Source organism: Ambystoma mexicanum, chromosome 4p (assembly GCF_040938575.1).
Source record: "Ambystoma mexicanum isolate Mex_15411 chromosome 4p, UKY_AmexF1_1, whole genome shotgun sequence".
In the NCBI taxonomy this organism is placed as follows: Eukaryota; Metazoa; Chordata; class Amphibia; order Caudata; family Ambystomatidae; genus Ambystoma; species Ambystoma mexicanum.
In genome coordinates, this window is record NC_090927.1 from 1,163,944,244 (window position 1) to 1,163,959,196 (window position 14,953).

The window sequence follows — 14,953 nt, forward strand, 5'->3', positions numbered from 1 at the left end:
TTATCTGTCCACCTTTGTAGTGCTTTGATATGACCCCATAATTATGATCCTGTAAACCCCATTGGCCAAGTCCAGCTCTTTACTAACGCAATCAACTTGGCTTTGCTCCTTTATTTTGACTCTGAAATCTAGAATATACTTTGCTTTGATGCAATATTCAAGGGCAACACGATCAATGTATGTGGCCTTCAAGGCATATTAAAGCCATTAAAAGATGAACAAATATATACATCCTTTGGAAGCAGCTGCTTTACTGTATCCAAGCTGCTAATGTTATCACAATGCAGCAATGAATATTGTGCCTTGAATAGTGTGCAAATCCACTGTGTACCAGTGTGTAAATCAAATGTACATACCTGTGTTTGTAGTTCTTCAGTATTGGTATCTTTTATAGATTCACCCAATTATTAAATATTCTCCAACGCCGATGTGAAGGAATATTCAATAAGCAAGTTAATATATGAAGGATCCAATGCTGGAGAATTTAATATTATCAATCAAGTCTGCAGTGATTTTGGAGTTCCTTACCATGGACGTTTGAAAGTACCAAATGTTTGTTATATTCTAGCAAATGATTATGTATCCTCATTTACTTATTATGTATCCTGTCCCGGTGCTTCAAAAATGTTTTAAGCTCTCTTGTCAAGTCTCTGAACAGCAGAGCATTAGAGTGCAAGAGAGTGGCTGGATACACCAAATTCCATTTTCAATTCTGTGGAGGATTTTAGCCGGACCCACTTTGGAAAAAACACCACTGATCCATTATTTACCTTGTGTTTGTCCAGAAGTGTTTGCACCTCCTCTTTGGATGTAACCATAACTTTTAGACTTCCGGCCATCTTCTCTTGTCCAGTTTCTATCAGGTCTGCTAGGTCTTGTAGTGCCCGTTCATATTGACTTTTCAGAGCCAGGTTTTGATTCAGTCCACTGCGTCGGGCGCCGATCACCATCATCAACTCATCATACATGTCCTTTGGGAATGAGAAAAACAAACATCAAGACTCTTGGATCATAACACCCTTTCCGTCCCGACCCAAGTTCCCCTTTCACCTACGAATTCTTGCATACATGCCATGCATTCAGACACTATTGCACAGGATGGTGCAAAATAAAAGCCAGTTCTAGATTAACTTGGCATATTCTTGTGCTTTCAGGTGGAGGGATCATGACTGGCCAACATGTATGCCCACCACAACATTGACTGTTGCTATCAAGAGATGATCTTTAGTCCCTCTGTGATGAATCCTGTGGATCCCTCACTGAACCCCTGCCTAAAGTCTCCTCCCAGGTGGCCAGGGAAAGGCAGACACTTGTATGCGGGAGGAGGCAAGGCCCAGGGTGGTGAGGAGATCCCATGGGACGACGCGCTGTATTTATCCTTTAAAAGGGAGAGCCTTTTAAAGGGTGTTAGGCAGAAACCTGTGCAGTCCCCTTAGGGAACACTGCAAAAGATTTAAGACCACAGGTGTTGGCAGTAAACCCACTTGGTAGCAGTCTGTACCACCAAGATTTACCCGGTAGCTGTGGCTGAGCAGTCAGACTTCTCTCAAGAAGAGTTAGACAGTATGCAAAGTATACTCAATAGGCACTCAGATACAATAATACAAGCAAACACTGACCAGAGCTTTGGTATCAAAGTATATCATTATTTATTTAAAAACACACGGTTTGAAACACTCCAGCACTCTTGTAAAATATTCTAAACACAGTTACTATTGTAATTTATACACCCCTTTTTCCTTATCAGATAAGTCACAGTAAAACACACTAGATGGCACTCCAATAAGTTTGTGAGAAAGGGAGGGAAAAAGACAGAATATGGAAAGGTACGGTGTCCAGTCAATTGGTCGACAGCAAACTGGTCCACTGCAATTTGGTCGACACCAGGATTAAAAATCTCAATCCTTCATTCAAAGCATTTACCATAGATGGCAATCTCATCTCAGTCTCTAATAACACTAAAACTCTTGGTATTTACATCGATGCTACCTTATCCCTCTCTAAACAAACTAACGCAGTAGCGTCATCAGCTGCCTACACCTGTAAGCTTATCACTGCATGCAGACCATTCATCTCCGCACCCAACTGTATCACTCTAGCGAGAGCTCTAGTCCTTTCCAAGATAGACTACTGCAACGCCCTTTACCTGGGCACCAGCCATAAAAATATGAATAAATTACAAGTAGTCCAAAACAATGCAATCAGAGCTGCCCTGAACATCCCCAAAAAAGCACACATATCTGAGACCAGACGTAACCTACGCTGGCTCCCTGTCAAGCACAGAATATCACTGAAAACGCTTGCCCTCACACACAAAGTCAGGGCTAACCTTGCTCCAGCATACATCACTAACCACTTCACACCACACTCCGCCTTGAGACCTCTTAGAGCAGCCCAAACTAACACCTTGACCATACCAAGATTTAAACTCCTCAACTCAGGTGGAGCTAGCTTCCCAGTACAAGCATCCAAACTATGGAACACCATCCCCCCTCATCTACGCGCAGAACCTTCATTCAACCGGTTCAAACATAGCACGAAGTGTTGGCTCCTTAACACGGACTCCTGACAGCTTAACTTCTGCGCATGCACTTGCTTATTATGCCAGTTCCTACCTGTAACCATTTTGGAACCTGGCCGACCGTATTGTTTTGATTGCACATTTTGGAACCTGGCCGACCGTATTGTTTTGATTGCACACTTATGTAACTGTAACCTTCCTGTAACTGCACACTTATGTAACTGTAACCTCCTGTAACTGTAACGTAACTCTGTTTAACTGCTCCCCTGTAACCAGCTTTACCTTACGCGCCCATATGCCCCAGGGCCTGGCTGCGCTTTATAAATAAACTAAATACAAAAAATACAAATACCATTTGGTCGAATGCCAAATGGTCGAATTTTTTTTTTTTTTTATATATATATGTGTTTTGTGGGTTTTCGTGTGGGGGAAAAAAAAAAAAAAAAGAAAAAAAAGGGGGTTGAGGGGGGGGGCCCAAAAAAAACCAAAAAAGGGGTAAAAAAAAAAAAAAAAAAAATTCGACCATTTGGCATTCGACCAAATGGTGTCGACCAGTTGTCCTGTCGACCAAATGTTTTCGACCAATTGACTGGGAACCGAAAGGTACACCACTCTAAGGTTCAGGAACACTGTTAGCAAGGCAGAAGAGCAAAAGTCACTGGTGAGCCAAAGTCCAAAGGCTGGGCCCACTCTTAGAGAGAGCAGAGCACAAATGCGCCCAAGATCACACAGTTTCTCTAGGCTTTGAAAGTCTTGCAGAGAGTTCAAAAAGAGTTTAGAGAGGCTTAGGAAAGTTTAGCCAGGGTGTCCCAGGCTAACCCAGGTTCGAAAGCCGGGGGCTAAATCTACCCCGTACAGTCGGTAGCAAGGGAAGCCGGGCGGGACACGGTACCTTCAGTGGGAAGGATCCTCCAGCGGTGGCAGTTGTTCCTGGCAGTGGGTGCAAGTCGCGTTGTCGTCCAGGGGAAGAGAAATCTCGACTTGGAGGAAAGATGAAGGTCGTTGCACTACCAGGGAAGAAACCAGCCGCAGAGTTTTCCGGTTAAAGGTGGTACCTTTGTTTGCGGTCGTGGTAAAACGTGGTATCCCGGTTGCCGGGGTGCTTGGCACAGGCAAGGCGGCCACGAGGTACGTCGGGAAGGCGAAAAGACGGTGAAACTGGTTATCCCCACCAGTCAAAGGAAAAGACTCTCCGGCGGGAGATCTCCTCTGTCGTTGGGAAAAGTGGTGAGACGGTCCAGCAGGGCTCCACCGGTGGTGGTGTCGTGGCAGGTCGGCTCAGCTTCTCCCTCGTCGGATTCTTGGGTCCTGTGGCGACTTCTGAAGTTCCAGTCCCCAAAGCCCTGCTTTTATGCAGAAAACCCCCATTCACTCAGCCTAGCTGTCACTCAAACATGCTAAGTGGTGAGCCGGTCGACTCACCACTTGGGCCAATCAGGACGGAGTGCGACTTGAGTTGCCTAGGCAACTCAGTCCAAGGTGCCTAAATCCCCCTCCACCCCTCCTAAGTACCCCAGACAGAGTGGCACCACTTTGGAGGGCTTCTGTGGAGAAGCCCGCCAAAAAGTGGAACAAAGGGCTCGACTTGGGTTGGAGTCAGAGAAGAGAACACAAACGCCATTTTAGAATCAAGTTTTGGCAAAAATACCAACCGGAGAATTAATATTAATTAAATAAACCGGCGGTATGTTCGAGGCTGCCGTAAATAATTAAATAAAGATAGTAGCCTAAAACAATGGGAAATCCCATAGGAAAATATTCACGGTTGAATATAAAAAGTAGTATCCACTGCTACCAGCCAAAACCCGATCAGGGGGGACGGAGACGTGCCCCCTCGACTAACAGACCCTGGGGCAATTGAATTGCCCCAGCCAGTACGTCCACAATATGATGGTTTGTACTGGTTCTGTTCAGAATTTAAGACTAGTAAAGTCAATGGTGACTTTACATGCCCTGGGAGACAGTAGTCAGTTCCAGGGTATGGAGTCTATACTGGGGGGTCATTATGACACCCCTGTGTCACTGCACTTGAGGGTGCTGTGTAACACACATCACAAAAACACATGAAGCCCTATGGAGTAAAAGACCCCATAGCCCATTAAACACATCTAGATTCAAAGAAACACACTCAAATCATGCCCAAGAGTGAGGGTAAAAGAGTCTCACTCTTGGCAGGAGAAAAAAATAAACCCCAAAAATCCAGCAAAGCTGCTCGGGGACTCACTAGGTTAGGAAATTCAGCCTAAACAGAGAATTCTCCCTAACAAAGGGCCAAAACATGTAATGGCCTCCTATTGTTATGATGTATGTGAACCACTTATACAATCTGTGGTTATGGGCACAGTTGACATAAAATCGGAACACACTCTAGGAAAGGAAAGATTATTTGAGATCCCCAAGGATATGAATCCCCTTTTCTGCCAGAGGTATAAAGGAAGGGAATCTAAGAATGTTGCCTTGAATAAACTTTGCCAATAAATTCCAATAATTCGTCCCTAAATACCTTTAAGGGAAATAATATATACCTTTAAAACCAAGCAGTTTTCAAAAAGACCTAATTTTGTTGTTGGGGACTACAAGTCCCATAATCCTATCAGTACTGGGATGCGGAAGAGGGCTGAAGAGACATGTGGCAGTAGCAGTCTGGGAATTAAGCCTGATAGCCCACACCTGAGGGAAGTTGAGAGGGTTAAAAGGACCCCTCAGGTGCAGGCCATTAAAAGGAGCTGAAGATGTGGCTCGAGTGTATGCAGTAGTAGCAGAGGCAGAAGGAAGAAGACACAGTGTTGGGAATCCAGGCAGAAGTGGGGGAACCAAAGGGACACTAGGATTCTGATACAGCAGATTTCACCTGCTTTTCCTGTAGGGGTCCTGTTCCCCTGAACTCTGATGTGCAGAGGTTGAGCCACGGAAGGTGTGAAGGAAAACTGCCTTTCCCCATCTGAGCCTAATTGTAGAGATTGCGCAGCAGGAAGCATGGCAGAGACTGTGGCCAGAAGCAGGGCTGGACTGGGAACTAAAAGAGGCCCTGGAAATAATTACTGGGGACCAAAAGAGGCCCTGGAAATAAAGTTCAAAGTGGCCCCAAATGACACATTTTCAGCAAGCCATATGCTTTTCCTATGAGAAAATTTGGAAATACCACAGAAAAGAGGTCCAGGGTGCAGAGGCCCACCGGGAAATCTCCAGAGTTCTGTATAGGCCAGTCCACCCCTGGCCAGAAGTTGCTGTGCAGCCGAAAGTCTCGGGAGCAAGAGGAGCTCCTTGATTGCATGGCCGGATCGGAGACACCTTCAGCGAGGAAGGGTGTGGGTCCAAAGTGAAGCCAGAAGACATAGAAGTTGTGCAGCCCACATAGAAAGGAATAAAGTTCTATCTTTCACTCGCTTAAGAAAGAAACACAGTGAAACACGATGGTTGAACTTAAAACTTGTAAAAACACAGAAAAAAGTGATCGCGTGTGCCTAATAAAGATTCCTGGAGGAAGAGTGACCTCTGAATCTTTACAGAAGCAGTTAAGCACATCTAACAATTGAAGTTAAGTGTTCAGATATTGTGGTTACAAGTTGGAAAGAGCAAGCATTGCCCAAGCCAAGAATGAATAAGGTATTTCCCCAATTGAAATTTGCCTTTCCCAAAGCCAAAGAATGGTGTGAATATTACTGCAAGCCAATTATAATATCAGCATTGCCTAAGACAAGAGTGTGCAAGCATTACTTGAAGCCAAGATATGGGGCAAAAGGGCTTCTGAGTAATTATTCTGGCTAACAGTAGACAGAGGGATTAAGGCAAGGTTGGGGAAGGGAAGCGTGCTACTTACAATTGTTCATCCAAGGCCAACCTATCGGTAGTGAACAAAACTATGGTGGACTTTGCAAGATACTAGAGTCTTCACTTAAACAGTAATACATATGAAATATTCCCTTTAACTGAAAGCACACTGGAACCAGCTAATACGATGGGGTTGCAATGGGCTGAACACTCACTCCGATATTTAAGGATATTAGTAACTCGTTCTTCATCCCTAGCAAAGGAACAAAACCACGGGACCTACATGACAGTCATGAGAGCTAAACTGCGGCGATGGGGTAACATCCCAATGTCACTAGCAGGGAGATTATCGTTGATTAAAATGAAAATACTACCTAAACTATAGTATATGTTTCATAATATACCGCTGTGGCCTGGACATACATTCTTCACAGAACTCATTAGAGCAAGTGCCTAATTTCTTTGGTCTAATGGCCAAGTTAGAATGAGATGGGCACCCTTGGCCCAACCCTATGATGTCGGGGGATTGGCTACCCCTGACCTAGAGTTGTACCTCTTTGTGACGCAGATACATTACGTGAATTACTGGACAGCGGATACTCTCTGCTCTCTGCATGTAGGGTTAGAACAAACAGAAGTGGGCCTCACATCACTACTGGCGGGAGGTCCATAACAGCATACACACCCATTAGATACAGTAGGAGCAACCTGGTATGCATGGAGAAAATTACATTTAAAAAGCTGATGTCTCCTTATGATAAGCGACTCCGGCTATTGGGGGCTGCCTAAACTGTCATCCACCACATACAAGGTTATTGAGAGAGTCTGAAGCGGGGCTGACATTTCCACCCTGGAGGACTTGTACATGGAAGGGAGATTTACAGACTGGAATGACTTGAAAAAGCACGTAGGAGACAATCCTCTGCAGTTACTCAACTATCTCTGGGTGAGAGCTGCATTCGTGTCTCATTGGCCGACTATCCCAGAGGAACCCCCCCCACTCCCCACATGCATTCCTATCGGGCATATCTCCACATTATACAAACTGGCACAAACCATGGACACACGGACGGGGACAAATGCCAGGGCGAAACGGGGCACGGATCTCCAAATAGAGTTTACAGACTCACAGTGGAAAGCTATATGTGCTTTGATGAAAGGGGTGTCATTAAATTTCAAGTATCGCCTCATACATTTTAAGTTCCTCAATAGGTTGTACTACCCTCACTCTGGAACAGTCTATTTCAAACGGATAGTGTGAAGGACTGTCCCAGATGCCATACTGTAAATGCCACTTTGCTATATATGTTGTGCTCATGCCCAAAGCTGGGCGAGCATTGGTCCATGATCTGCCGCACTCTGACAGACATAGTTGATCGGCAACTGAATCTAACTGCAAGGGACTGCATATTGGGCTTTGCTGGCAAAAGTTAGGTAACCAAACAGAGGTTTCTAAATCTGGGTCTGCTTTTGGCTAAAAGATCTATACTGATGAGACGGTCATGGAAAGAGCCACCCGCATGTGAAACATGGCTTGATTGATGGATTGATGAGTTATTTATTATGCGCCTATAAACGTGTTTCAAGGCGCAACATGGCAAGGAAAGGGAACAAAGGGAAGCCATGACAAACAATCTTACTAGGCCTCACGACATTTAGATCATGCAGGTGCGCAAAGTGAAGTGCAAGGTAGGCCGCGGGCTCTCAGTTAAGTGCGAGGGATGCTGGGACAACAGGGTGCTATCCCAGCCAGGAAGTGCAAGTTAGGCCAGGTGGCAGTGCAAAGTGGGCCAGGCGGCAAGTGCAGGGGGACCGGTGGGGGGTGGCGGTGTGTCAGAATTCTGTTTTTATTATTCTGCAGAACTGGTAGCAGCTTTTCAAAGATATCAATGCTTGTCCTTTCCTACAATCTGACATATTGTCAATTATATATGGTTTAATGTGCTCAGGTACCGAAGGAGGTATCATAACATGTTGATCACTTGGAATATGTCAGCTAAGAAGGGAGTATTTCAAAAGTGAATTATTACGCATGACTGGTGTGGACAGGAACATGACTCGAAGAAATCCACGCAAATCAGATTAAGGTGAAAACTCAAACATCCACATGCCACAGCCTGTTCATTGAAAAATGAATAACAACTGAATCCATGGGAACATGCAAGTCCCCCACACAGCTGCAACTACAGGTTTGCAAAATGTTTGCACATGTGTGAAGGAAATTGTGCTTGCTCGGTAGGTTTACCAGTCGTCATAGAAAATATTTGTTTGAGAGTGTAGGTATTACTGTTTTGCACCCGACACCGCCTCTAAACATGCCCTTTTTTGAAGCTGTGTCAACTGCAAAACCATACCTAATGCTGCTCTTCGAATGGGAAGCTGCACAGTGTTTTGGTGTTTTTTACATTTAGCTTACATGTGGCTTCTGATGCTTTTTTCTTACAATTGATCAAAAGTGGTAGGCTCTTACTCTGCAGTACTCTTCCTGCAGGCAGCAGACCCATTGTTGTGAACAATGACCGACACCTCTTTGTGAACACAAGATATAACAGCTCCTAAATTTCAGTGCATGGCTAAATTGATGCATTGTGCTGTCTGTTCACCTGTATCATGCATGTAACCCCATTAGACTACTCGAGTTGTTAAATATTATAAGTTACTCACCGTAGTGTCTAACGTACTCTTAGTCCATAGTCCCCTTTCCTCCATACTGCATGTGCGTCCCTCGCGAGGGATGGGAGACGGAACCTTTTTCACCAGAAAAATCTTCTTCCCTTCTAAATCTAGAGGGGCGTGTAGGCGCGGCCCTGGGAGCATGCGCCGCCCTGACTCCGCCCTCCGGCGCCAGATCTCAGTCCCCAAAGACGCGTCGACAATAGATTTACCATTGCCTAATAACACCAGATTATTAGGTGGGAGGATGGTGGGACGTATGGAGGAAAGTGGACTATGGGCTAAGAGTATGTTAGTCACTACGGTGAGTAACTTACGCTTACGTCCCGTCCCCTTTCCTCCATACTGCATGGGTGATTACAACTGAATGTAGCCCCAGGGTGGAGAGGAGACCCACCTTAAGCAAACAGGTTCCGGAGAACAGCCTATCCGAAAGCCGCTTCCGACCTGGAGCCGGCATCCAAAAAGTAATGCTTGCAGAAAGCTGATGGAGTCGCCCATGTGGCCATCCTGCTTTTGACCTGCCAGGGCACATGGCGCTGAAAAGCGATGGCTGTTGCCGTGGCCCTGACCTCGTGCGCATTCATGTTCGCCAGAAGGGGTCTATGCTGGCCCTCGTACGCTTCCTTGATGGCAGAGACCATCCAGCGGGAAATTGAGGCTTTTGAGGCCCGATAGCCTGGCCTGGCGCCTCCAAAAGTGATGAACAGGGCATCTGACTTGCGGAAGCCCTTGGTAGGCAGAATTTCAGGGCACGCCTGACATCTAGGCAGTGCAGAACTCTCTGAGGCTCGTCATTCGGGTCAGCAAAGAATGTGGGAAGGACGATCTCCTTGTTTAGGTGAAAGGCTGATGGCACTTCAGGTAGAAATGCCAGATGGATCCGCAGGACCACCTTATCCTTGTGAATGGTAGTGTACAGCTCTGAGGAGACTAAGGCCTGGATCTCACTGACCCTGCGTGCCAAAGTAAGGCCGACTAATAGGGCCGTCTTGATGGTGACTAGCCTGATGTCCATGGACGCATAGGCTCAAACGGTTTGTGCGCGAGGGCGCCTAAGACTAGGTTCAAATCCCACGGGGCATGGCTTCCTGATGGGCGAGTAGAGTCTAGCGAGTCCGGCCAGGTGTCTCCCAACAATCGGGTTGGAGGAGGAGAAGAACCCTTCCTCCGAGTTCCTGTAGACCCCAATGGCTGAGAGATATGTGCGGCAGGTATCCACCTGCACGCCAGAGTTGGCGAGGTGCGCCAAGAATGACAGTACGTCGTCCAGCGAACAAGCCAGCGGGTCGATATCCTTGGAGTGGGCCCAGTGGCAGAAACTGGTCCATTTACTTTTATAATGGGCTCTGGTAGCCCTGCTCCTAGCCCCTTGTATGATTTCCAGATTGGCCTGGGATAGGTTGAGGTGGCTGAGCGTCACCTCCTCAGGAACCACACTGAGGGCCAGCTTCTGAGGGGCGGGGTGGACGACCCTGCCCCCCTGTTGTGTCAGAGGATGTGATGGGACCGTCGGGAGGTGGATTGGACGGACCTCCGAGAGGCTGAGCAGCTCGAGAAACATGGCCTGGCTGGCCACCACTGAGCTATCAGAATGACGTTGAGCTGCTGAGACTCCTTGAACTTGCAAAGCACTCTGTGAATCAGTGTAGTGGGCGGGAAGGCGTACGCTGACATGCCGTTCCACTGGATCCATAAGGCGTCGCCCAGGGAGCCTAGGCCCTGCCCCTGCCAGGAGGCGAACTTGGGGCACTTCTTCTTGTGCCTGGTGGCAAAGAGATCTACCTGGGGGAGGCACCATCTGTGGAAGATATCCTGTGCAACAAGGTCATTCATCTGCCACTCGTAGTTGTCCGCTCCCAACCTGCAGAGCCTGTCCGCTTCCAGGTTGGATTCCCCCGGAAGGTGGACTGCCATCAGGAGGATCTCGTTCTCCAAGGCCCATTCCCACATGTTGATCGCCAGTCTACACAGGGCAGGGGACCTGGTCCTCCCCCTTGCTTGTTGATGTAGTACATACTGGTAGAGCTGTCTGTCTGGATGAGGACAACCCTTCTCTTGAGACGTGGAAGGAAGGCTCTGAGCGCTAACCAGATGGCGTTCAGTTCCAGCCAATTGATGTGGTAATCTTGTTCCTGACGGGACCAGGTGCTCCCCAGCCCTCGAGGGAGGAGTCTGTGGTAATCGTCACCTGCAGGACGGGAGGCCTGAAGGGCATGCCCGTCCGCAGGTTGCAGTCCTCGGACCATCACGTGAGGTCCGGGTGGAGAGAAGTGGGGATCTTGATGATTTCGGCTTGCGATCCCCTCTCCTGGTTCGATGACACTGAGAAGTGGAGCTGAATCCTTCTCATCCTGAGCCGTGTGTGGGGGACGGCCAGCAGTACCGCTGCAAAGAGGCCCAGTAAATGCTGGTACCACCAAGCCAAAGTAGCACCTCGGCTGACAAAGTGGAGCGTGGCACTGCCGATGGCCGAGATCTTGTCCTCCGAGGGGAAGGCCCTCTCGGAGCGCATGTCCCAGATGAGGCCCAGGAAGGTCAACGACTGTGTGGGTTGCAGCTGTGACTTCTTGAGATTGAGCGGAAAGCCCAGGTCGTGTAGCGTGTTCATCAGTGCCTGGGTGGAGTGGTGAACTGCTTCCTGAGATGTAGCCCTGACGAGCCAGTCGTCTAGTTAGGGGTACATATGGAGGCCCTGAGCCTGGAGGAGGGCTGCCACCGCATTCATGTGTCTGGTAAAAACCCTGGGGGCCGAGTTGAGGCCAAAAGGGAGGACCTTGTACTGAAAATGATCCTGAACCAGAGGAATGACTGATGGGGTTGCCAGATCGGGACGTGCAGATAGGCATCCAGTCTCCCCTGCATAGTGTCTCTGCAATAAAAGATGGCATCACCATCTTGAACCTCTGGAGAGGTAAGGAGAGGTTGAGGGTGGAAAGGTCCAGTAAAACTCTGAGGTCAACAAGGTTCTTTGTCTGAATGACGATGATCCTGGAGTAGAATGCCCGAGCCCCGCTCAGAGGCTGGGACATCCTGGACGGCCTTGCTCAGGACGCGCAAACCAAATTCGCGCCAAAAGAGTTGCTGTCCCAACTTGCGGAAGAGGGGGAGAGGAGGGATGAGAGGCAGGAATAGGTAGACGGTACCCCAAGGATACTACTGACAGGATCCAGGGGTCCGCGAAGCTCTGTCGCCAGAAGTGTGCGTGAAGAGAAAGCCTGCCCCCCACTGGCGACACGTGGACCCGAGTGGGTCTGTCATGACTTTTTACCCTCAGAGGCAGAGGCGGAGGAGGGGGACTGGAAAAAGCCCTTGACCCCCCATCCCCTCTTTTTGATGCTTGCGCTGACATGGGGTCAGCGAGCGTTCTGGCTACCTAGACCTCCGTTCCTGGAAGCCGCGGAAGCCTCCAGATGAGCGACCCTTATCCGAGCGTTGCTGAGACTAGGAGTACGCTTTGGGCGTGGCCTTTTTCAGAATGGATAAAGCCTTAGCCGTCTGAGAGCTATTCTTCTTCTTGTCCAGCTCTTCATCTGTGCTGGAGTGGAAGAGGTCACTGCCCTCGAAGTGCAGATCTAGAATACGTCCCTGGACATCCGGGTTGAACTTGATTGCCCAGAGCCAGGCCATCCTTCCCATGTCCGTGGCAATACAGAAGGCACGTCCAGAGGTATCAATGTTTGCCAGCGTGGACTCCATGATATCTTGCGCCACGAGCTTGGCCTCGGCTAGCCCCGCCTTGAAACGTGATTGGCTGTGGGTGGGGAGTTCCGAGAAGAAGTCAGCAATTTCCCACCATAATCTCCGATTAGCGGCTGCCAGCATGGTGTCTGCGTTGGCCTGTCGCAGGTGCAAGGAAGCGTTGGAATACAGCTTCTTACCGTATGCCTGCAAGGTTTTCTCCTCCTTGCCTAACAGCGCCGTCGATGAAGAAGACGAGGACGACTGAGGTTTGGAGTACAGTGATGCCGCAGCGATCACCGAGGAGTGTGGCTGAGGATGGGAGGAGAGCAAGAGTGTATCCCCCTCCATCTGCCTGTACTTGGCGTCCAGGCGGCGGTTGACTGACTGGACGGAGTGTGGTTTGAACCAACCCTTCTTGGCGAGGGAGAATACATCGGTTTGCAGTGGAATTCCCGTTCTGGCAGAAGGGCGCTTTGTGAGGGCCTCAGCGAGGACACCCTCTGCCGGCTGTTCGACCTGGGGCTGTGGGAGGCCCAGATATTCCGCCAGGCCCGCGATATGTTCATGGAAGGCCCTGGCTGATGATGGTGTGTCAGGATCCTCGTCCTCATCAGTATCCTGAGGGTCTGGGGATCCTGTGGAGGAGGAGGAGGAGTATCCGGAGCCGGAGGCTGGGGCACGGGGACCACCACCGGAGGCTGAGGAAGAGGCTGGTATGGAACCACCTGTGGAGTAGGCTGAGGAGCCAGCTGCGCCGGGGCCAGAGGCATCAGCGGAGGCGTCTGTGGTGCCTCTAGCATAGCGGGAAGGACTTCCCTGACTGCGTCCTTGATGATAGCCCCCATATCAGGAGACTTCATGAGGCCGAGGAGCCTCTCAAAGATCCGGTCCTCGCTGGCCGAAGGAGGAGGAGCAGGAGGAGGAGGGCACTCAGGGGGTTACTAGAGGCAACTGCAGCCGCTGCCGACCCTGTACATACGGACGCAAAGGAAAACAGCCTTGCACATAAGAAGGATAGGCCGTAGGCCACATACCTGGTTGATGCCAGTCCCACATTGATACTCATTCTTCGCCAAAGTCATGCAGAGGCGTCGAACCGGTGTCCTTATCTGGAACGTTGGCTATTTTATTGAGCTGCCTACCACGTGGCTGTGACGTGTTGCTGGGCTCGCTTGGGCCAGCCTCTGCCAAGTCTCTTATGTGTGAGGCAAGCGACTTGCCCCGCTCCTTGGGCACGTGCCCAGTAGGTGTATCAACCTCGACCCGGGGGTCGTTAGAGCTGCGTTGAGGTGCCCCCTCGGACGTACTGCCGGTAACAGGGCGTAGGCCCTCGGCCATGATGCCAGTACAAGGGCGGAGTCCCTCAGGCACAAGCCTGATAATAGAGCCTAGCGGCCCCTCAACCCTGACACCAGGAGGATCAGAGGACCCCTCAGCCCAAAGGCCGGTAGCTGTGACAGCCTCGGTGCGTGAGTTGGTAAAAGGACCTGACCGGTCCCTCCCGCGTAGGAGAGTCCCTGGGAAGGAGTCTCCCTTGCGAGGTGCAGATGAAAATATAGGCCCTACCTCAGGCCTGGAACGTCTCACAAAACTCTTGATATCCTCAGAAGGAGACAGCTGAAAGAGCTCCCTCCACCTGGATAGTGTGTTCTTCAGCGCTTTCGAGGACAGCGAGCCGCATGCTTAACAGGCTTGCCAACCGTGGTCTGAGCCAAGGCAACGTAGGCAGAGGGCGTGGGGGTCTGAAGTTGGAAAAGGCCCATTGCAGGATGGGCACCTGCTGAACCTAGTCGAAGTCGACATGCACCGGGGAGGAGCTGCAGCGTCTGAGGACCATACTTATTGAACACAAAGACAAAAGAAGATATAGAGGAAGAATCCACGCGTGAAATTACATGGCCGAAGCCAAACCCAGGAGCGCTGGTGAATTCGGCCCGTTCACGTTGGTGCGGAAAAAGGGACTGAGGTGTGGCGCTAGAGGGCGCAGTCAGGGCAGCGCATGCTCCCAGGGCCACGCCTCCGCACGCCTCTAGATTTAGAGGAGCAGAAGATTTTTCTGGTGAAAAAGGTTCCGTCTCCCATGCAGTATGGAGGAAAGGGGACGGGACGTAAGAGTAAATACTTGCCAACGGGGAGGGCACTCATGATTAGTGTAGGGGAGGACAGGCCTTAAAGGCCCCCCTCTCCTGCATCATTCTCCCCAGGTGAGGACCATGGCTCGCCGAGCGTCCCCCCATGCCACCCGGGCCCAGGTGGAGGAGGGCTTGCCCGCCGATGACATTGCCCCCACATATCCATCATACA

At 49.7% G+C, this 14,953-nt stretch overlaps 1 protein-coding gene across 17 annotated transcripts in view; it reads right to left on the reverse strand.

Annotated features, from left to right (window-relative positions):
- Positions 1-14,953, reverse strand: part of SYNE1 (spectrin repeat containing nuclear envelope protein 1) — a 1,651,720-nt gene that overhangs the window by 415,617 nt on the left and 1,221,150 nt on the right. For all 17 annotated transcript variants that reach the window (XM_069606781.1, XM_069606782.1, XM_069606785.1 and 14 more), the window contains one exon: positions 771-971. In XM_069606781.1, coding sequence (XP_069462882.1) covers positions 771-971 — 201 coding nt within the window. The remainder of the gene's footprint in view (positions 1-770; positions 972-14,953) is intronic.